The 21,172-nt window shown below is 45.9% G+C and overlaps 1 protein-coding gene across 5 annotated transcripts in view; it reads right to left on the bottom strand.

Moving 5' to 3' along the window:
• Nucleotides 1-20,670, bottom strand: part of LOC117365090 (solute carrier family 2, facilitated glucose transporter member 11-like) — a 71,217-nt gene extending 50,547 nt beyond the window's left edge. The window contains exons 1-4 of one of the 5 annotated variants that reach the window (XM_033955038.1): nt 20,537-20,670; nt 15,676-15,943; nt 2,043-2,141; nt 324-484 (exon numbers count right to left, since the gene is read on the bottom strand). In XM_033955038.1, coding sequence (XP_033810929.1) covers nt 324-484; nt 2,043-2,117 — 236 coding nt within the window. In that variant the 5' untranslated portion in view covers nt 2,118-2,141; nt 15,676-15,943; nt 20,537-20,670. Of the gene's footprint in view, nt 1-323; nt 485-2,042; nt 2,634-5,140; nt 5,213-15,675; nt 15,944-20,536 lie in introns of those variants that run through there. The other 4 variants (XM_033955037.1, XR_004540349.1, XM_033955039.1 and 1 more) reach the window with 4 other exon arrangements.
• Between the last annotated feature and the right edge of the window lie 502 nt (nt 20,671-21,172).

Below are 21,172 nucleotides of genomic sequence, written 5' to 3' on the forward strand. Positions count from 1 at the left end.
TTTGTTATCAATTGGCTGTTTTTTATTTTCATGGAGTATCCTCTTGTTTTTGTGGTGTCTGACAGGATCAACAACTGTTCCCTATTTACAGTAACTGTTCCAGCCCTCTCACAATTATATATTATCATTTCCTCACTCATGATTTTATAAACTGCTATCATCTCCCTTCTCAGCTGCATTTTCTCCAAGCTGAAGAACCCAAACCTGTTTAGCCTCTCTTCATAAGGGAGGAGTGTCTTCTCCTTCAGCATCATTATTGCCCATCATTATTGCCCAGTTGCACTGTGTCCTTTTTGAGATGTGGCATTATAAGTCAGACATACTTTCCATATCTTTGAGATAAGTATCCTGCTGCAAGGGCCCCTATGACCCCTCCTATACTGTAAATGGACACAATTGAAGACCACAGTAAAGTGCAGATATTCTCACTGACGTATGAGTTGTACCGAGTCTGCCAGGTCTCATTGATGAAGCTCTTTATGAACTGGAAAGGAAACATCAGATATGAAGCAACCAATTTTCAGTTAAAGGTCTTGGGAATAATTGGAAACGTCTAAACATTTCATATTGTTCCTATAATTGGTGGCACTATCCCCAGATTCTATATAGGTCATCCAAATTTAGGTGTGGATTGCAAATGTGTGCATAAATTAGTAAATTAGGTGCTATCGATAATTAGTAGAGTTAATTGACAATTGGTACTAATTAGGACTTATGTATACATCTACTTTACAACATGAAAAAAAAAACCAAGTGGGGAATGGGATAGAACACATCAACCTTGAAACAAACAATATTTATTCATATAGATTCAAATTAAAATACATAAAAGTGCAATGAAATAGAGTCCTATTTTGCAGGTGTATAAATGTAATGTCCTTGAAATTCAATGACCCAGTAGATGACCCGACACGGTCCGTATTTCGGCCTCTGATTGGAGGCCTGCCTCAGGGGTGTGGATGTCCGTCCACTAGATGGCACTCCGGTGCTGGAAATACAGACTCTAAAATAATTGGTGCAACATACGATGAACATCCACACTCCTGAGGCAGGCCTCCAATTGGAGGCCGAAACACGGACCATGTCAGGTCACCCACTGGGTCATTGAATGTCAAGGACATTACATTTATACACCTGCAAAATAGGACTCTATTTCCTTGCAATATTATGTATTTTAATTTGAGTCTATATGAATAAATATTGTTTGTTTCAAGGTTGATGTGTTCTATCCTATTCCCCACTTTTTTTTTTTTTTCTTGTTATATTTTAAGTGGGGTTTCTGTTACTTTTTTTTGGGTTTACATCTACTCTACATCATAATCTATAACATGTGTGCCTAAATTTTGTAACATGCACTCTGAAAGGGGATGTGGCCATGGGGGCATGGCAATGGAAGGGGCAGGGTCAGGTCTGGAGTATCCCCAGAAATTATGCATGGTGTTATATAGAATACTTGGATTTTCATGCCCAATTTCCATCAGTTGGGCGTGAGGAGTTACACTAGGGTGGGGGTGGGGAGGTAAGTCTATAAATGTTTATTAATCACTAATGGTGTATTCTGTCCTCCTTAAGTGGAAGGCACAGTCTGTACAGCTATGGCACCTCCTATTTAAAAAAACTTCTGAGTGATTGATGGCAAAAGATACCATAATGGTGATTTTAGCACCAGATAAACATTTAACTTGCCCAAAGGTGTTTTCTTGACTAGGAGCACAGTCATAGACTGTTACATGCCGTCAAACCTTTCCATTACATCTCAGCAGCTTTGGGATTCTAGAGCTGGGTAGAAAATCTTTCAGAGCTAGAAGGACAGAGTTTTATTTCTAGCCCTCCTCATCTCCTGCCTCTACTATCAGCAACCATGAAAAATAACTCAAAGGAACCAGGAATACAGGCTCAGCAAGTACAAATTAGGAGTACAAGACCCATTTCCCCTTGCTAGCATACTAGTGCAGGTTCTGTTGGATTACTGGCTCTCCCCTCCCTTCCCTCTGGACTGGAAGCTAGGGATAGTGTCAGAAGTCTGGACAGTTTGCACTTACTGGCGAAGGGGCGTTCACCACTGAAATCTGGAAGCCGTAATGGAAGCTTCCTCCAATGCCCAACACACATATCATTATAAACAACAGCTGGTACTGAACCTGAAGAAGAACATCAAGACAATGATTAATTTCAGACATTCCTTGAGGCTTGTAACAATCATACCAGTTTCTCCCTCTCAGAAAATGTTTTTCCCCATTTGTTGATGGTAGATCCAGCTGTGTAAGAAGCATCTTTGGGGAAAAGAGCCTGTGTAGCATTTTGGTAAGATATTTGCTCTTCCCAGCCCAGAGGTGAGCCTAGAGTGGATGGAATCATTTTTCTCTAGAATTTTCTCCTCCAAGAATGACCACTAGGGGGCGTGTAGTCTATTTATTTTAAACACTGTCTCTGGCGAAATTAGAATCACACTGGCATTGAATAGCTGGGGCTCACTGGCCAAGAGTTTGCTGCATGAATTTATGTGAGTCCCAGAATATCCACTGGGACTCGTATAAAGTAATCAGTCTTCTTCTCCCTGTGGGTCCCTAATGGCATAGTAAAAATTCCTCCTTCCCTCATGATAATGATCACCCCAATTCTGATTACCCCCCCCATCCATATATGGAAGGCTGATCTCTAGTAGTAGTAGCAGCATGAAACTATTGCTAAAGTTGAACATAAGAATAGCCTTACTGGGTCAGACCAATTGTCCATCTAGCCCAGTAGCTCGTCCTCACAGTGGCCAATCCAGGTCACTAGTACCTGGCAAAAATCCAAAGAGAAGTAACATTCTATGCTACTGATCCAGGGCAAGCAGTGGCTTCCCCCATGTCTGTCTCAATAGCAGACTATGGACTTTTCCTCCAGGAACTTGTCCAAATCCTTTTTAAAACCAGCTATGTTAACCACTCTTTCCACATCCTCTGGCAATGCATTCCAGAGCTTAACTATTCTCTGAGTGAAAAAAATATTTCCTCCTATTGGTTTTAAAAGTATTTCTCTGTAACTTCATCGAGTGTCCCCTAGTATTTGTAATTTTTGACGGAGTAAAAAAATTGATCCACTTGTACCCGTTCTACACCACTCAGGATTTTTTAGGCTTCAATCATATCTCCCCTCAGCTGCCTCTTTTCCCAGCTAAAGAGCCCTAACCTTTTTAGTCTTTCCTCCTATGAGAGGAGGCGTCCCATCACATTTATCATCTTGGTTGCTCTTCGTTGAACCTTTTCTAGTGCCACTATATCTGTCTTGAGATAAGGAGACCAGAAATGAACGCAATACTCCAGGTGAGGTCGCACCATGGAGTGTCTTAGTTTTGTTAAACGTCTCTTTTTTAAATAATTCCCAGCATCTTGTTTGCTTTTTTGCTGCCACCAAACATTATGTGGAAGGTTTCATCGTATTGCCTACAATGACACCCAGATCCTTTTCTTGGGCGCTAACCCCCAAGGTGGATCCTTGCATCCGGTAACTGTGATTCAGGTTATTCTTCCCAATATGCATCACTTTGCATTTGTTCACATTAAATTTCATCTGCCACTTGGACACCGTCTTCCAATTTCCTAAGGTCTGCCTGCAATTTTTCACAATCTGCATGTGTTTTAACAACTTTGAACAATTTAGTATCATCTGCAAATTTAATCAACTCAATCATTGTTCCAATTTCCAGCCACCATTTTAAAGCTAAAGCTATTAGGGGGAAGAGCAAGTGGGCTGTGCTCTTGCTCCAAAGAATCACTCAACCACCAGGGACCTAAAGGAAGGCTCGGAGGGGGAGTCTACTGACACTTGGGGGTGTTGGTATTTGGGGCAGGGATCAGATTCAGGGGAAGAATTTGTATTATGCTGATGGGGCCCTGAAGATGATTGGAATTTGGGGGAAGGGAATTTGTAATGGTGACAGGGCTTGAGGGGATGTTGAGAAGCAGGTTGAGCATGTGTTTGACAGCCAGGACAAACACAGACAACTATGCAGGCGCTAGCACCAACATAGCTAAGCAACCAGAGTAGGACTGCTTTTTATGTATCCCTCTTTGGTTGCAGGTTTTGATAATGAATAATGCCAGTACCCACATAGCTGCCAGCTCCTCTTTGACTTTGCCCTCAGAATGCCTCTCTCCAGCCCACTTAGTAAATGGCTGGCCAAAATCAATATTCAGCGGCACTGCTTGGCGTACTTTCAGTTACACTACTGTTAGAAACAGAGAAAATGACAGCAGACAAAGACCTTATGACCTATCCGCATGGTGAGCTTAGATAGCATTCCAGTCTCAATGGTTCTTTAAAGGACAATTCCAGAAGAAGGGGGAAACAGATCAGTCATAGTAACATAGTACATGACGGCAGATAAAGACCCGAATGGTCCATCTAATCTGCCCAACCTGATTCAATCTAAAAATTTGTTGTTGTTTTTCTTCTTCTTAGTCTGCTCATCCATACCATCTGCCATCCCTTCCTTTCCCTTAGAGATCTTATATGCCTGTTCTACGTTTTCTTGCTAAGGAGTCTTTTGATTAAAGAACATTCTAGTCCTCTTCATTAATTTGGGACCACTTTATTGTCACTTGTGCCTCTAGATTTGTACCTGGAATATTTTTGCTCAGAACAGTAAACTCTATGCTTCAGAAAATGATAATTAGTTCCAGGCATCCTGATCTTTCAAAATAACCTCCTCACTTCTGGGCTGAGGGCTCCTCTAATCCAATCCTGTATTCTCTCTCTCGAGATTTTTTTTCATTCCCTATCTTATAGCCCCCCTCCCCCTCCACAAATGGAGGGGGCCCTCACTTCTGTCCTATATTTCTCATCCTTGTTCTTTGATGTCTCTAGTCTTGAAGGAGGGATCTCTCATATGAGCCATTGCAAGGTGTGAGCAGATTGACAGCTGCTTGAGGTGCCAGGTCAGGGCCCTTTTCAATCAATCTATGAGGATGGAGGGGGGGGGGGGACGGGACACAGAAAACAAGTCATGCCTGGAGAGCTGTTACGTTCGGACATTGTCTTGTCTCTTATTCTGCTTCCTCTATTCCTCTAGGAGAAAACATCCTCATCTATTTTCTATGTCCCTTGGAAGTGGCTGATACAAAATCACAGATGAAGTAAGATTTAGGGTATTTACCAGGTCTGAGAGTAAAGTCCCCATCTGGTAGGCAGTGCTGTCCTTTCACATTCACTCCCAGACAGGGATTTTTCAATGAATGCCTTCTATGTCTCCTCACAGACACATTACCCCAGTACTCAGGAGGAGGGCGTTGCACTGAGGTTAAAATTCTACTTGGAAATGCTGGATTTAAATGAAAACGATCTTTCTGCCTCACTGACATGAATGTGGGACGCTTGGATTAAACATTGCAGAAAATCGTTAAGCCCAATAGGGACAGTTCACAGAGGTAAAGCCTCTTCAAACAGAAGCATCTTCAAATTAGTGACTACAGTGATTTGGGACAGTAAAGACCAAGACGATATAAACCAGTGTTCTTCAACCACCGGTCCATGGACCAGTGCCGGTCCACAGAAATTTCCTGCCCATCCACAGGGCCAGCACGTACATCAGGCCCAAAACAGTGTTCTTCAACCGCCGGTCCATGGTGCGATCGATGCGGCATTATCTTCGAGCCAGCTTCCTCTTCCTAACTGATTCAGTGCACAAAGCCACGGGCAGTGGCCAGTGTTCCCTCTAAGCGGGCGGGTGTTGTGAGCAAACTTTTTTCACTGTGAGCTAAAAATATCGGGCGCCAGCAAGTTATGAGCCAAATAAATATGTTGCTTTCTACCACAGAACTTCCTTACGTTTGTATGGAATCTATCCCCTTTCAACTTTAGAGAGTGCCCTCTCGTTCTCCCTGCCTTAGCTACTAAGTCTATTCCCTTCAGTACCTTGAATGTTTCTATCATGTCCCCTCTCAATCTCCTCTGCTCAAGGGAGAAGAGGCCCAGTTTCTCTAATCTTTCGCTGTACGGCAACTCCTCCAGCCCCTTAACCATTTTAGTTGCTCTTCTCTGGATCCTTTCGAGTAGTACCGTGTCCTTCTTAAAGTACCAGTGCTGGACGCAGTACTCCAGGTGAGGGCGTACCATGGCCCGGTACAGCAGCATGATAACCTTCTCTGTCTCTTCAGTCCAGCATCTGCCCCTTCCATTCACTGTCTGTCTTTCCCTGCCATCTCTCCTCCTGCCCCCCCCCCACCCCCCAATTTGGTCTAGCATCCATCATCTTCCTTCTGTTCCCCTCATGGTCTGGCATCTCTATCCTTCCCTCCCCCCTGTGGTTTTTAGCATATCTCTCTTCTCATTTCCTCCACTCAGATCTGATCATTCTCTGCTCTCTCTTCCCTTTTCTTCTCTGGTCTTCCTTCTCTATTTTCTGCCTCCATCTAAATTAAATTCTTTCTTACTATTTAGTCCCGTTTCCCTCTTTTCACTGTGTCTACACACAGCTTGTCACCCCTTTCCCTCACCCCTCCATTATCTTACTATTTTCTTCCCCCTTTATTTATCTCCTCCTTCCATCCAGTATGTGTTCTTTCCCCACTTCCATTCAGCATCTGCTCTCCCTTCTCAACTGACATCCATCTGCCTTCTGCTCTCTCTCCCTTCTTCTCACTTCCATCATCTGTCCCCTTCTCTCTCTCTCTCATCTCCTCCATTCCATCATCTGCCCCTTCTCTCTCTCTCTCCCCCCCCCCAACTTCCATCATCTGCCCCCCTTCCCCTCACCTTTGTGGGTCACTTTCTTTCCCCTGAGGGTGGCTCATGTCACAGGGGAAGCTTTGGCCGAGCAGAACCGCTTGATTGACAGTGGAACTTACTTGATTGATGTCGATGCTGGGGCCCGTTGCCGTTTGAAGGAAAAAAAAAAAAGGTGGAAAAAAGGAACCTGTAAAGGCGAGAGGAAGGGAAACCTCCAGGACAGCTGCTTTTTGCCCTCCTTCAGCGGCCCAAGAGTTCAGACCAGCAGCGGCAGCTCTGTATGCTTTTAACTTCGGCACAGAGCTGCCCCTAATCAATAGTTTAGCGCGGTTTCATGAGGCAGCCTCGGGGCCTTTGATAGCCGGCCCGCTTCGATGATGCGATGTGGGCCGGCCTAGCAAAGGCCCCGAGGCTGCCTTATGAAACCGCGCTAAACTATTGATTAGGGGCAGCTCTGTGCCGAAGTTAAAAGCATACACAGCTGCCGCTGCTGGTCTGGAGGTGCGGAGACAAGGCAGGAGGCAAACGCGGTGGAAGGCAGGAGTCCCGGCGAAGGCAGGAGTCCCGGCACAGCGACTGCAACAGGAAGTTGCAAGTCAGCTGACGCCGGCCTTTCGTTGCGGCGGGGACCGAATCCTTCGCGGACCGGCAAGATTTTGTTTGCGGACCGGCGGTTGAAGAACTGTGCTCTACACTGTGTGCGCTGTGACGAGAAACTTGTGCGCTGCGAGGTAATATTTTGTGCGTCAGCGCACCCCAGCGCAGCTTAGCGGGAACACTGTGGCTCCACGGGCATCTTGCGCCTGAACCGGAAGCCTTCTCTCTGACATTGCAAAGTCAGAGGGAAGGTTTCCAGATGAGGCAAGGGACGTGCAAGGTGCAATTAGTACTATTATGGGGGCGGGGTCTGGGGTGGAGATTGGGTAGAGAGGGTCAGGGTCTGGCCCACAACTTAGCCCAGTGTTCTTCAATCGCTGGTCCACGGACCGATGCCGGTCCACAGAATAATTCTTTTATTTCTGCCGGTCCATAGGTGTAAAAAGGTTGAAAAACACTGATATAAACTTCACTTCCCTGTCCTGCTTTATTATTATTATTCCTGCCAAGAATCCAAAGTGGATACAAACCATTCAGCAAGGAAATTACAAATCAAAGGCTAAACAAGCAAAATACAATCCAAATGCAACAGATACATGTTATACCAATCTAAAGGAACAATACAAAAAATGCTTTAATGCAGGGGTGCCCACACTTTTTGGGCTTGCGAACTACTTTTTAAAATGACCAAGTCAAAATGATCTACCAACAATAAAATTAAAAAAAACACAAAGCACACTCTACGCAGAGAAAGTGTTAATTATCATTTATATTCCAGGTTATTTTTCAAAGAGATCAAGGCAGATGACTTTATGCAATGTCACTTCAGTAAAAACTATACAAAAATAGACAAATATACCCCCTTCCCTTTTTTACTAAACCGCGATAGTGGTTTTTAGCGCAGGGAGCTGCTCTCGAAGCTCATAGGCTCCTTGCGCTAAAAAACACTATTGCGGTTTAGTAAAAGGGAGCCATAGTGCAAAATATAGACAGCAGAAACAAATTCTCAAAACGGCCAAATTGAAAATAAAATCATTTTTCCTACCTTTGTTTGGTCATTATTCAAATATTGTTGGTCCTAGGCTCTGGTTGTCTTCTGATAACTTGTTTGCCAGGGTCTCCTTCTTTCTCCATGCTAACAATCCATCTTCTATCTCTATCTTCCCCTTCTGTTTCCCTTCCCTCCCCTGGAAGTCTGGCATCTTTCCTTTTTTTCATTTCCATCCACAGATCCACCTTTTCTCAACTACCCTTTCATCCAGCATCTCTCCCTCCTTCCTCACCACCCCAGGGTCCACCATCTCTCCCTTTCTTTTCCCAACTACCCTCCTATCCAGTATCTCTACCCCCCCCATCTACATCATACCTTGTGTCCAACTTTCCCTTTCTGTTCCTTCCCTCCCTAAATCCCATTGTCCACCATGTCTCTCCCACTCCTGTTTTTAGACCCATTATTTCTTCCCCTCAAAGTCCGGCATATGCACATCTCTTTGAACCCCCCTACCCTCCCTCCCTTCCTTCTACACCAGGGCCCTCCTCCCTCGAAGGCCTGTCCCCACCTGAAGGCCTGCACTGTCCCCCTGAAGGCCTGCACCTCATCCCTGAAGAACTGCCTGTCCCCCCTGAAGGCCTGCATACCACCCCTGAAGTCCTGCCTGTCCCCTCTGAAGTCCTGCATACCACCCCTGAAGGCCTGCCTGTCCCCCGCCAAAGGCCTACACCACCACCTCTAAAGGCCTGCCCCCCCCCAAAAGGATTATCCCTTCCGGAAGGCCTGCGTGTTCCTCCCTGACCTCCCGCACATCCATTTACCTAATTTTAGCAGGGAGCAGCCTGCAGAGAGGATCGCCAGTACTTTAGCAATCCTTAAAGATTGCCATAGGCCTCAGGAGCTGCCTTCCTTCTGCCGCGGTCCCGCCCCTCCTCTGAGTCAGAGGCAGGATCGCAGCAGAGGGAAGACAGCTCCTGAGGCCTATGGCAACCTGCAAGGATCGCTAAAGTACTGGCGATCCTCTCTGCAGGCTGCTCCCTGCTAAAATTAGGTAAAGGGATGCGCGGGAGGCCAGGGAGAAAGCCGGACAACTGGCACTTCCCGACTGACCCTCGCTCTCTAAAGCAGGAGCGGTGGCGGCAGCCGGCCAGCAAGAGGCAGTGCTGCCGATCCTGCTTTAGGGGGCGAAGGGGGAAGGTCAATCACTGAACTGGGAGGCCGATTTTTGGGGTTTTTAAAAAAAATCGTATCGATTCATCGGATGTGAATCAATTTGAATTGGGCAGCAGTAAGTCCTTGGCTCTTACCACAACAGGTGCTTCTGTCTTCTGTAGTACGCTAAGCTCCATCCCCCACCGACCTTCTAATCCCGCCCTGCCAGCATTCTGATTGGCCGGCGTTCTTCAAGAGGCGGATTAATTGGACGCCAGTCAGGAGGGGAAAAAAAGAGAAGGGAAACCGCATGGCTCAGTGATTGACTGGGGTTGCCTGAGCGATCGACCGGTCGATCGCGATCGACTTATTGGGCACCCCTGCTTTAATGGGTCAGAGTCGGCATGGGTTCAGCCAAGGGAAGTCTTGTCTCACCAACTTGTAGACAGCGTAATGACATTTTCTCCGTTACAACCCCCCAACTCTGGAACTCCTTACTAGAGAATGACACGGGGACTGTTTACCATGGTAAACCATGGTCTCCGCAGTAAATCCGCAGGAATGGAGAAATTTGCAACTGGTTTACCGCGGGAATGGGGACAAGACCTTTCACCGTCCCGCAAGAATGGGGACAAGATCTTTCAGCACCTCGTGGGAATGGAGACAAGACCTCTTACCGCCCTGTGGGAGCAGTGAAAAGTCTTGCTTCTGTAGTAAAAAAAATTGTGCCTGTGTCAGACTTGGCATCTCCTCCCAAGCTCCTCTTGCACCTATTTTACTTCAGGAGCCAGCCATGCCACAATGAAGACAGAAGGAACCCAAAACCAAAGCCTTAGACTAATGTGATTTGAAGAATAAAATTACCAGACAACAAAAGGTAGAAAAAAAAAATTAATTTATTTTATACTAGTGTTTAAGCCCGTTACAATAACGGGTGCTAGAGTAGATGTCTTTATGTCTGGGTTTTTAAAAAAAAATTATTTGTCTCTCTCTCTCCCTGGACGCTGTCTGTCATTCTTTGTGTCTGTGTCTTTCCCTGGTCCCCTGTCTGTGCGTCTTTCTTTCTGTCTGTCTCCCTGGCCCCCCTGCTTGCCAAAGCAGCCCCCTTTCTCTCTCCCCCTGGCCCCCGGTTGTGCCATGCCTGCCTTCTCCATGGCCCCCTTCTGTTCCCCCCATGATTGCTGTCTGCCCCCAGCACAACCATCCCCCCAAAGCAGCCCCCTTTCCCTCTTCCCCTGTTGTGCAATGCCTGCCTGCTTCGTGGCCCCTCTTTTGTTCCTCCCCCCCGATTGCTGTCTGCCCCCAGCACAACCATTCCCCCAAAGCAGCCCCCTTTCCTTCTCCCCCTGTTGTGCAATGCCTGCCTGCTTTGTGGTCCCCTTCTGTTCCTCCCCCCCCCCGATTGCTGTATGCCTCCATCATACCCCTGCCCCCAAAGCAGCCCCCTTTTGCTCTCCCTCTGGCCCCCTGTTGTGCCATGCCTGCCTGCTCCGTTGCCCCTTTTCTGTTTCCCCCATCCGCCATGATTGCTGTCTGCACTCAGCACAACCCTCCCACCAAAACAGCCCCCTTTCCTGCCTGCTCCATAGCCTTTCTTTTTTCGCTTCCCCTCCCGTTCTTCCCCTCCCTCCATCCATCCATGGTTCCTGCCGCTGCTGCCACTCCTGTTCCTGTTCAAAGCGGCCTGCTTAGGTTCATGGCCGGCTGTAGCGAACTTCGAAGGCCGCTTTCCATATGATAGCATGTTCCCTCTGATGCGATTGCGTCAGAGGGAACGTGCTCCATGTGGAGAGTGGCCTGCGAGGTTCGCTACAGCCGGCCACGAACCTCAGCAGGCCGCTTTAAACAGGAGTGACAGCAGTTGGTGCGGGAGGGGGGAGTCATCAACATGTTCCCTTCTAGACACTGCCGCCGCCAGCGCTGCTCCGCACCGCCTTCATCCTTCCATCTGATGTGCCAAGCCGGCGCATGCGCTGAAGCCGCCGGCCACGGACGGACACAGCACATATCAGGTCCCCACATCCTTCTAAATGCGCATGCGCGCTTAGAGGATTATTATTATAAGATTTTGTGATTAGAATATTTCATATTTGAAATATGTATCCTGCTAGAGTTTGTATTAGACATAACTGGGGACCGCAAAACCCAGGCTGTGCTTCTATAGCTTCCAGCTGGCTTAGGGATCTCTCTTTGACCAGGGAGCAGTTGCCCTAGTTGCACTCAGAACAGTGGTCAGCATCGGAGAACACAAAAACTGAAACTCAGTGGAATATCCTCCTGCCGGAATCCCTGGCTGTAGTGATGAGACCTTAGTGTATTGCACTGGGTCAGAGGGCCTGGACATTTATGTGATCTGCCACTGGTTCTGCTGTTTGTCTCTCTCCTCTAAACTGTGTTCAGATGCTGGATCATATAGCTAGCCAGTTCTTCTACTGAGGAAGGCATCATTTGGAGGGACTGTTTACTGTTATTCTATCTTGGAGATGTGTACTTGTTGTTTCTGGGGGTTGGAGGAGACGGGGTGGCTCGGGAGGTCTGTCCACTGTGATCTGGGCCTGGCAGAGTGTCCAGGACTCTATTTTTCTTTTTGGTGTTGGGTAATGGACACGGGGTGGGGAGTGGTGTTCCAGGGAGGGTGAGCGATGGTTAAGGGTGTGTGTCGGGCGGTACTGAGTTGGGGATATGGGGGTGTGATTGTGGGGGAGTGCATGGTGTCTTGGGTGCTTGGTTGGTGAGTCTTGGGATGGGTACTCTTTCTGATTTTTGTTTTTCTTGTTCATTTTCTTAACTTTTTTCTAGCATTGTTTGGGAGGAGCCAGAAGCCAGGACGGCTCTTTCCTGTTATTATTTTCTACCTTGAATTCTCTTTGCTATTGGCTCTGAGTCCCTATGGTGCTTAAGTTTGCATCATGGAATGTAAATGGTATTGTTTCTCCAGTTAAGAGGCAGAAAATCTTGCGGGCATTGAATCGCCAGCAGATTGATGTTGCCTTCTTGCAGGAGACCCATTTGCCTGCTGTAGAACATCTGAAACTTAAACGATGGTGGATGGGGGACATTTTGGAAGCCCCGGCATATCACAGGAAAGTTTTTTTTTTTTAGTTTATTAGGATTTTTATATACCGCCTATCAAGGTTATCTAAGCAGTTTTACAATCAGGTACTCAAGCATTTTCCCTCTCTATCCCGGTGGGCTCACAATCTAGCTAATGTACCTGGTATGGTATGGTGATCCTCTACCGGAAGGGGTTTAATGTCATTACTTATAAAGTGTGGTCGGACCCGCAGGGTCGTTACTTAATAGCTCGAGTGACCCTTCATAGACAGGAGTTATTGTTATGCAATCCCTATGCTCCTAATACTTGGGACGAGGCATTTATCTAATTACTCACACGTCTATTACATCAGAATTTCCCTATCGTGCTGGGGGGGGGGGGACTTCAATCAACCTTTTGATCCTACTATTGACAAGTCTCGAGCCCTTCCTCAGGATAGATATGTTCCAGAAAGAGGACTTCCTTTGTTTGCTTCTTCTTTATCTCTGCTGGATATCTGGAGGACCTTACATTTGGGGGATCAGGAATACACTCATACATCTCGGGACCATGCAAAGCAGTGCCATATTGATTACTGGCTATTATCCAACTCACTGTTCCCACAGGTTCACTCGGTGGAGATAGGGGGCTATGATGTCTCTGATCATGCTATGATTTTGCTTGCTCTTGATTTTCCAGGAGATGTTCAGAAGAGGTACCATTTGCGGTTCCCTCTCTATCTTCATTTTGATCAGGAGTTTCATTCCTACTTGATTGCTAAATGGAGGGAATACGCTACTCATAATGCAGAGCATGTGGGGGATCCCATATTGTATTGGGAGGCAGCCAAAGCGGTCTTACGGGGGGGAGACCCTGGCTTACTCCAGCAGAAAGAAGAGACAGAAGGACCATCAGTTGCTGCATTTGGAGCATCAGGTTCGGGAAGACCGACATCACTATGGGCTTCGTCCCACTAGTATCAATAGAGCCTTGTTGATGGCATCCCAGCAGGCTCTGCAAGAACTTCTTCACAAACGCATTCTTAAATCTATGGCGTACTATAAGTATCAATTATTTTTGCATGGCAACAAGAGTGGGAAGTTGCTGGCCAATTTAGTTAGACGGGCGAAGGGGTTCTCCCCTATCATTCAATTGCGGGTGGCTTGCGGGAGGCTCGTCCGTCAGGATGATGAGATTTCTGCAGTTTTTCAACAATATTATCAATCTCTATGCTGCTCCACAGGATTCGCCTTTGGCAGGAGATCTGTATTTGGATTAGGTGGACCTTCCGGTAGTGGACCCGGACCGGGCTGTCCCGTTGCAATGTCTTTTTTCAGAGGAGGAATTGGCATATGTTATCGGGCAGACTCCTCTTGACAAGGCTGCTGGGCTTGATGGTTTTCGGAACGAGTTCTATCGGCTGTTACAACCTGATATTACGTCGATGTTGGTATGTATCTTCAATCGGGACCAGCCACAGGCGACAGTGCTCGTTAATGGAGTTCAATCCTCGGTCTTTCCTATTCGGCGGGGGACGCGGCAAGGCTGCCCTCTTTTGCCCCTCCTTTTTGTGCTATTTTTAGACCCTTTGGTACGAGAAATTATTTTGAATCCAGCGGTCCGGGGGGTGCGAATCAGGGGCCATGAATTGAAAATCTCATCCTTTGCCGATGATTTACTTGTTCATTTAACTTATGCTTAAAACTAGTAGGGGATCTTTAACAATTGTGTCTTTAGGCATTTAAGGAAGATTGTAGCCCAGTACCTCCTAATATAATTATCGGATAAGACAATGACTCTGTTATGGACAACAAATGTGAATTTTTATTTTTTTTTAACTGATTAAGTCAATATTCAGCACTAACTGGTTAAGTTATGAGAAGCTGCTGAAAAGTTCTCAGCCCAACCAACAAAGTCGGGGCAGTCTCTATCAAGGGCTATATACTTAGTCCAGCAATTTTCCACTTTTTTCATTCCATATTGAAATCACTGGCTAAGTGTATAGCCCTCGATGGAGACTGCCCCAGCTTTGTTGGTTGGGCTGAGAACTTTTCATTGTGCCCTCATATAATGGCTAAAACTAGGACTACTATTTAGGCAGTCTGATTTGCCTGTTAAACTTAGTTGGCCAGCGCTGAATATTGCTATTTATTGCACAATATAACCAATCAACGTTTGGTTGCTAACCATGAATATTCAGCTGGGATATTTGGTTATCTCATGCTGAATATTTGCATTTAGCTGGTCAAACACTATTTAATTGGCCAGCGGCCATTTCTGGCCAGTTAAATAGCTTTGAATATCGGAGGAATGTAACTAAAGAGAAAGGTAACAAGTATGGAGTGGACAGATCTGAAGAAGCAGAAAACGGAACGAGAAGAAAGTGTCTCTTTCTTTTACCTCAGTCCAACGATTTGCCCCATGAGTTTTCCTATTGTCATAAAAAATGGGGCTAATAGAGATGGTAAAGCCATGTAGATTTTGGGTGCAATTTCCCTGAGGTACAGTGCCTGAATGCTAAGCCCCAAGTTTCAAGTTTTTATTTTGGTTTGATGAATCGCTTATTTAATTTACTAAGCGAATTACAAATTTTAAAAAGTATAAGCATATACTAATTAAATTATTAAATATAATAGGTTAAACTAACAGACTTACAGACTAACAGATACATAAGGTAAGAAGGATAGAACTACAATTCAATTTTTTAGAATATAGAAGAAAACATAAATGGGAAAAACATAAGGGAGGGGAAAGTGAAAAGTGAGAAAAAGCTAAAATAAAACTTTGAGCATATTTAAAGATTAAAGGCTTCTTTGAATAAGATGAAAAGCAGAATTTAGTAACATCCCATCCTTGGTTTCATCAATTAAAGCTACAAAGCATCTTTCTTGTTCGGAGGTGGGATGATTCCTGTGAAAGCCATACACAATTCCACTAGAAACTGAGAGAGAATACAGTAAGTGAAACAAAATTAAAATTAAATACTAGGATCACTTCTACAAAAGCACCCGAACATATCAGAGCCAAGGGTTGGGCAGTGGGCACTCTTCTCCCCCTTTCAGATTCCAGAACCTCTACCAGAAAGTATATGCCTCTGTTTTCCCACAACTTCCCTCCTTTAATCCCAGAACATCCCTTCTTTCCACTGTCCCTCCCTCTCTTTCCTTTATTTTAAATCTTTCTTTCCTACCTTCCTCCTTTTCTCCAGTTCTAGAACTTTCCTCTCATTCCTGGTCCTTGTTCTTAATCATAATAGAGACTTGAAGTCCTTAAAAAGTGCTGTAGAATGGGAGTCGCTGGAACACTATCAGGCAACAAATTAGAAGAGCAGACCCGCATTAAAATCAAAGAAGAAACATCCAGCCATAATCATTGCAAAGAATTCGGCCAGCCTGCTGAGGCCACAGAGCAGAGCAGCTTCCACTGGGATGAGACTGTTCCACAGTTGACATTTCGTCCTGTAATGGCAAAAAGATACTTGAAAGACTGTTTAAATGTTTTCATGTTTCCTATGAGAAATATGTTTTACTGGGCTAGAACTTCAATACCTCAGAATTGGTCTATCATCTTATCTTTTATAGAGGAAAATAATTTCTTCTACAGTATATTGAATTGTATCCAAAATATGAAAGAGAGTAGTGATAGTAAGTGATGGCAAGAAGGCCTGAAGGTAAAGATACACAGTAGAATCCCAGTTAACCGGTATTCAACTAACTGATACTCTCAACCAACTGGCAAAAAAAAAATTGCTGGCAAAAAAATTGTCTTCTGTGCTCCTCAGACAACATCCAAAGTCGTTGACCCAACAACCCTCCCTCCAGCCCCAGAAGCATCAGCATCAGCCACAAATCTCCCTCCCTCCAACTCCCCTGAAGCATCCATGGCAGCCACAAATCTCCCTACATCCCTCCCTCCAGCCCTCAAATCAGTAGGCAGCTGGTCCTGATAACTCCTCTCCCTTCCTCACCTGAAGCAGCAGTTGGTCCTGACAACCCCCTCTCCCTCACTTACCCAAAGCAGCAGAGCTGATCCTGACAATCCTCCCTCCTTCCCTTACCCAAAGCAGCAGAGCTGGTCCTGACAACCCCCTCCCTCCTTTCCTCCCTTACCTTTTAAGGGGGAGCTTCGGGTCTGTTTCGGGTGATGTCAGGGGGTGGGCGGAGCTACCTCTCACCGCAGCCCCTCACCCTCTGCCTCCTCTTTGCTCCCTTCTGGCTCCTTAGTTCGATTCCTCCTCTCTCCCTCCTCGGCCCGACTTCTCCTGCCTGCCCCGAACTCAGGCAAGCTGGATCAGCTGAACCTCAGGCTATGCTATTTATTTACTCAGGTTTCCTTTTCTAATATTACATTTTGCTAAGTTCAGAAACCATTCAGTGTGACACACAATGCAGTGAGCAGAAGAAGCACCGTAAACAGGCTGCTACTGGCCAGTCCCGGGATGGCCTTTCCTCTACCGCCACATCTTAAGTGGCGTGGCAGAGGAAAGGCCCTGCTATGGCTAGCTGGAAGCAGCATGTTTATGGTGCTGGACCCATAAGTGGGAGAAGAAAGGGGGAGAGAAAGTGATCCAGAAAGAAGGGAAGAACAGATGCTGGACCTACAAGCTGGGGTGGGGGGATGATAGAATGAGGTAGGAATGGAGACAAAACTATTTTTACAGTAGCTCTCTAGCAACCAGAAACTACAGCTATCTGGTATCTACCAATCCCCATGGGTGCCAGATAACAGAGTCTACAGTAGATCTATTTTATTTTAAAAATGTATATACTGCCTAAACCTAGGTGGTTTACAAATAACCATATATTAGGTAAGATTTAGATTCACATAACATTAAAAGTGGAATCAATGATGATTGCTTCCAATAAGAGTTATATTACCCTGTCAGCACTTTTTTTTTTAAATTCAAATATTTTTATTGGTTACTGTTATATTAGTTTTTGCTGACGCTATATCGTACTTATATGTAATGTATTTGTCTAGAATCCATTTTACTCTATTCTTCTCGGTTTACCGTCAGCACTTTGAAGATTTCTGAAGACTTCAGATGTTACTTTAGGTATATATTGGCCTACATGTAGTTTTAAAACAGCCGCAATTCTATAAATGGCGCCAATGTGTGATTGACGGCTGTTTTTAGGCGGCCACCAATACCGATACCATTTATAGAATTTGGGCCAGAGTGTTTAAAACAAAGCATTCTAGAAACAATTCTATTCAGGTTCCCTGAGGCCAAATGGTTGAGGCCTATTCTATAACGAAGCCCGGACAACTAGTATGCTAGTGTAACTTGATATTGACACCAGGGCCGGCATTAGGGGGTGGCAACAGGGCATGTGCTCCAAACCTCAGTAAGCTCCAAACCTGCTTCAAGCTGAAGGAAGCATAGCTCCTCTCCTCGGTTTCTGCCCTGGGCCCCAATATGTCTAACACCAACCCTAAAGCTGACGGTACACCTTCAATAGCACACAGGATAATTGCATCCCGACAATTCTGCTCCATCAAATGTGCGCACCGACAAGTGCGTGCATGAAGGGAGCGGTATTTTCGGAGCACAATTGTAAGTGTAGTGGGGGGGGGGGGGGGGGGTTGCGGCAATCTTCAAATTGAGACCACGTCGGCATCCCCCAAATGAGAGTGCGATTTTTGGTGGCGGGGGAGGGGGGGTGTCCCCCAACCCCCTCTCAGAGCAGAAGAGCTGGGCTTCGGGAGGAGAGTGTGAGTTTTAAGTGTATTGGGGGTTCCCCCCAGCCCCTCAACGGGAACGCGAGGAGTTGTAAGTATAATGGGGGTTTCCCCCACACACCCCCTCAGAACGCAAATGGGAAGGGCTCAGAGTGTTCAAGGCAGCTGACATTGTCCTGTGTGCAAATGTTGGGGCGTGATTGTCGGCATGTCAATGTCTGGCGCGCTTTTGACGGGTCACCAAAGCTGACAGCTGTACATGTGCTTAAGTGTAGGGTTACCAGACATCCAGGTAAATCCAGACATGCCCTCATTTTAGAGGACTGTCCAGGTGCCCAGACAGAATTTCCAAAACTCGGCATGATGGAGGCCTTCCAGGCGCATGATGGAGGCTAGAAGACAAGGCTTTTGGGGCCGGGGCTGGAGGCCAACTGGGGCGGGACTGGAGGCAGAATTGGGTGAGGTTGGAGGCAGAACAAGGTGGGACTGGGGGAGGAGTGGGACAGGGCCATGCATCTGGGTTTGTCCATCGTTAAATATGGTAGCCCTACCTAAGTGAAGAAAGGACATGTATAGCTTACAGTATTCTGTATGTTATACACATAAATGGAAGCCCTGTTTAAGCTCCACCCACTTGCAACAGCCTCAAGGAAAGCAAACAAAATGTTGGGTATCATTAAGAAGGGTATCATGACCAGGACGAAGGAAGTCATCCTGCCACTGTATCGTGCTATGGTGTGCCTGCACCTGGAGTACTGTATTCAATTCTGGTCGCCGTACCTCAAGAAGGACATGGAGGTACTTGAGAGAGTCCAAAGAAGAGCAACTAAGCTAATAAAGGACATGGAGGACCTCTCATATACTGACAGACTGAAAAAGCTAGGGCTTTTCTCCCTGGAAAAGCGGAGACTTAGAGGAGACATGATAGAAACCTTCAAGATCATGAAGGGCATAGAAAAAATAGACAGGGACAGATTATTCAAATTAAGGGGACAAATAAGTACAAGGGGGCACTCAGAGAAATTGAAAGGGGAGAGGTTTAGAACAAACGCCAGGAAGTTCTTTTTCACACAGAGGGTGGTGGATACATGGAACGCGCTACCGGAGGATGTGATAAACAGGAGCACGCTACAGGGGTTCAAAGAAGCCTTGGATAGGTACTTGGAGGACAAAGGGATTGAGGGGTACAGATAAGAGTAGAGGTAGATTATAGGGATAGGATTAGAGGTAAGTTACAAAATTAATCAGGGTCCACTGTTCGGGCACTGGGCCTGATGGGCCGCCGCGGGAGCGGACCGCTGAGCGAGACTGACCTCTGGTCTGACTCAGCGGGGGCAACTTCTTATGTTCTTATGTTCTCATGCTCTGCCCGTTTAGGCCCCCTTTCAAATAAGTGCTAGCAGTAGCGTACCGGGGTGAGTGGCACCCCTTTCCTGTCCTCTTCCCCGCTCCCCCCTGCCACGTGCACGTACACCTCTTCCCCATACCTTTTTATCTTCGGCATGAGCAGGCATGAAGTTGAGCGGGTCCTGGAAGTGATATCAGAGAGCACCAAAGCCAACGCGAGTAGTGACTTTATGGCTGCTCATGTCGAAGATAAAAAGTAATGGGGGGAGGGGGGGTGAAAGGGGAGCGGAGAGCTGGAGGGGTGCCAGCACTCCGAGGAAGACTTTTTATTTTTTAGGAGTCCACTTGTATTGGACTTATTTGTTTTTAACCCCTCCCTTATGTTTATACCTTTATATTTTACTTTTCTTTAATCATTGCAGTTCTACCCTTTCTTCCCACTCATAACTGTTTGTCTAGTCCAGTATGTTATAGTTTTGTCGAGCATGTTTTTTTTTGTTAAAGTTATGTTAATTTGTATTAATTGTTTTTACCCTATTTTAAAATGTATAACCACCTTGAAATAAATTGAGAAGGTGGTATATCAAATTTTTATTAAACTTGAAACTTGCACCCCTCCGCACTCTCCTTACTACGCCACTGAGTGCTAGTTAAGTTAAGTGGATATTTGCAAAATAGTACTTATGCAGGTTTGTACAAACGGAGACAGGCTGGGCATGTAAATGTCAGGGCCCAGTTTATAGAATTGCTCTTTAAGTGACCATTTGTCCTGAACGCTTTCCAGAAATGATGCCCATTTTCACATATTGCTGCATCCAATTACCCTAAGGCCACTATCTGGACCAAATATAAGAAGAACTGAAGGAGCAAAGGAAGTGGCTGTCAGAGGACTTGGGATGAAGAAACATCATGATACTCTAACCCAAAATGTAGAGAGGCCACCCTCCCTCTCACCAGCAGTTCCTTTCCTACCCTCTCCCCTCACCAAAAAGCCTCAGCGAGCTCAAAGTCTGAGTACTCACCAGGTCTTAGAGTAGACTAGGCTTAAAAAGTCGAATGTCAGTGCCTTTTCTCCACAATAGTCACTGCTCATGGGAGACTCTGTGTCAGTGCTGTACCTTCTCTCACAGCTCTCTTCTTTCACCGCCTTGATTTCTTGCTCAGGGAGATTGCAAAGATGGAACTGAGGTTAATTTTCTGTAATGCATCATTGGATTCGAGTGGCCAAGAGTTCAGGTATTTAGATTAGCTATTCTAATAAGGGCAGCAAGACTTGTCAAACCTGGGTTTTCTACAGGTGATGATTTGTGGGCACTAAGGATTAATGTAGATTGCATCATACAAGCCTGGCAAACTCTAGCCATGTCGCCAGCTCATAACAAACCCTGTGCGTTGTCAGTTTGACTTCTGGGCCAGAAAAGGGGAGGAGAGGATAATAGATGGCTAGACTAGATATCACATTATAGAACTGTTGATGGGGTGGTTTACAAGAAAATAAATTATTATTATTATTTATGGTCTGTTTTTCTATGGAGTAAAAGGTCTCAGCCAGTCCCCCTAGTAGCAAGACAAATGAAAGCAGTTTGTAGAAAGTAGAGAATGACACGGGGACAAATTTTTCCCCGTCGCCATGGGAACTCATTTTCCCATCCCATCCC

This window comes from Geotrypetes seraphini, chromosome 8 (genome assembly GCF_902459505.1).
Source record: "Geotrypetes seraphini chromosome 8, aGeoSer1.1, whole genome shotgun sequence".
Classification (NCBI taxonomy): Eukaryota; Metazoa; Chordata; class Amphibia; order Gymnophiona; family Dermophiidae; genus Geotrypetes; species Geotrypetes seraphini.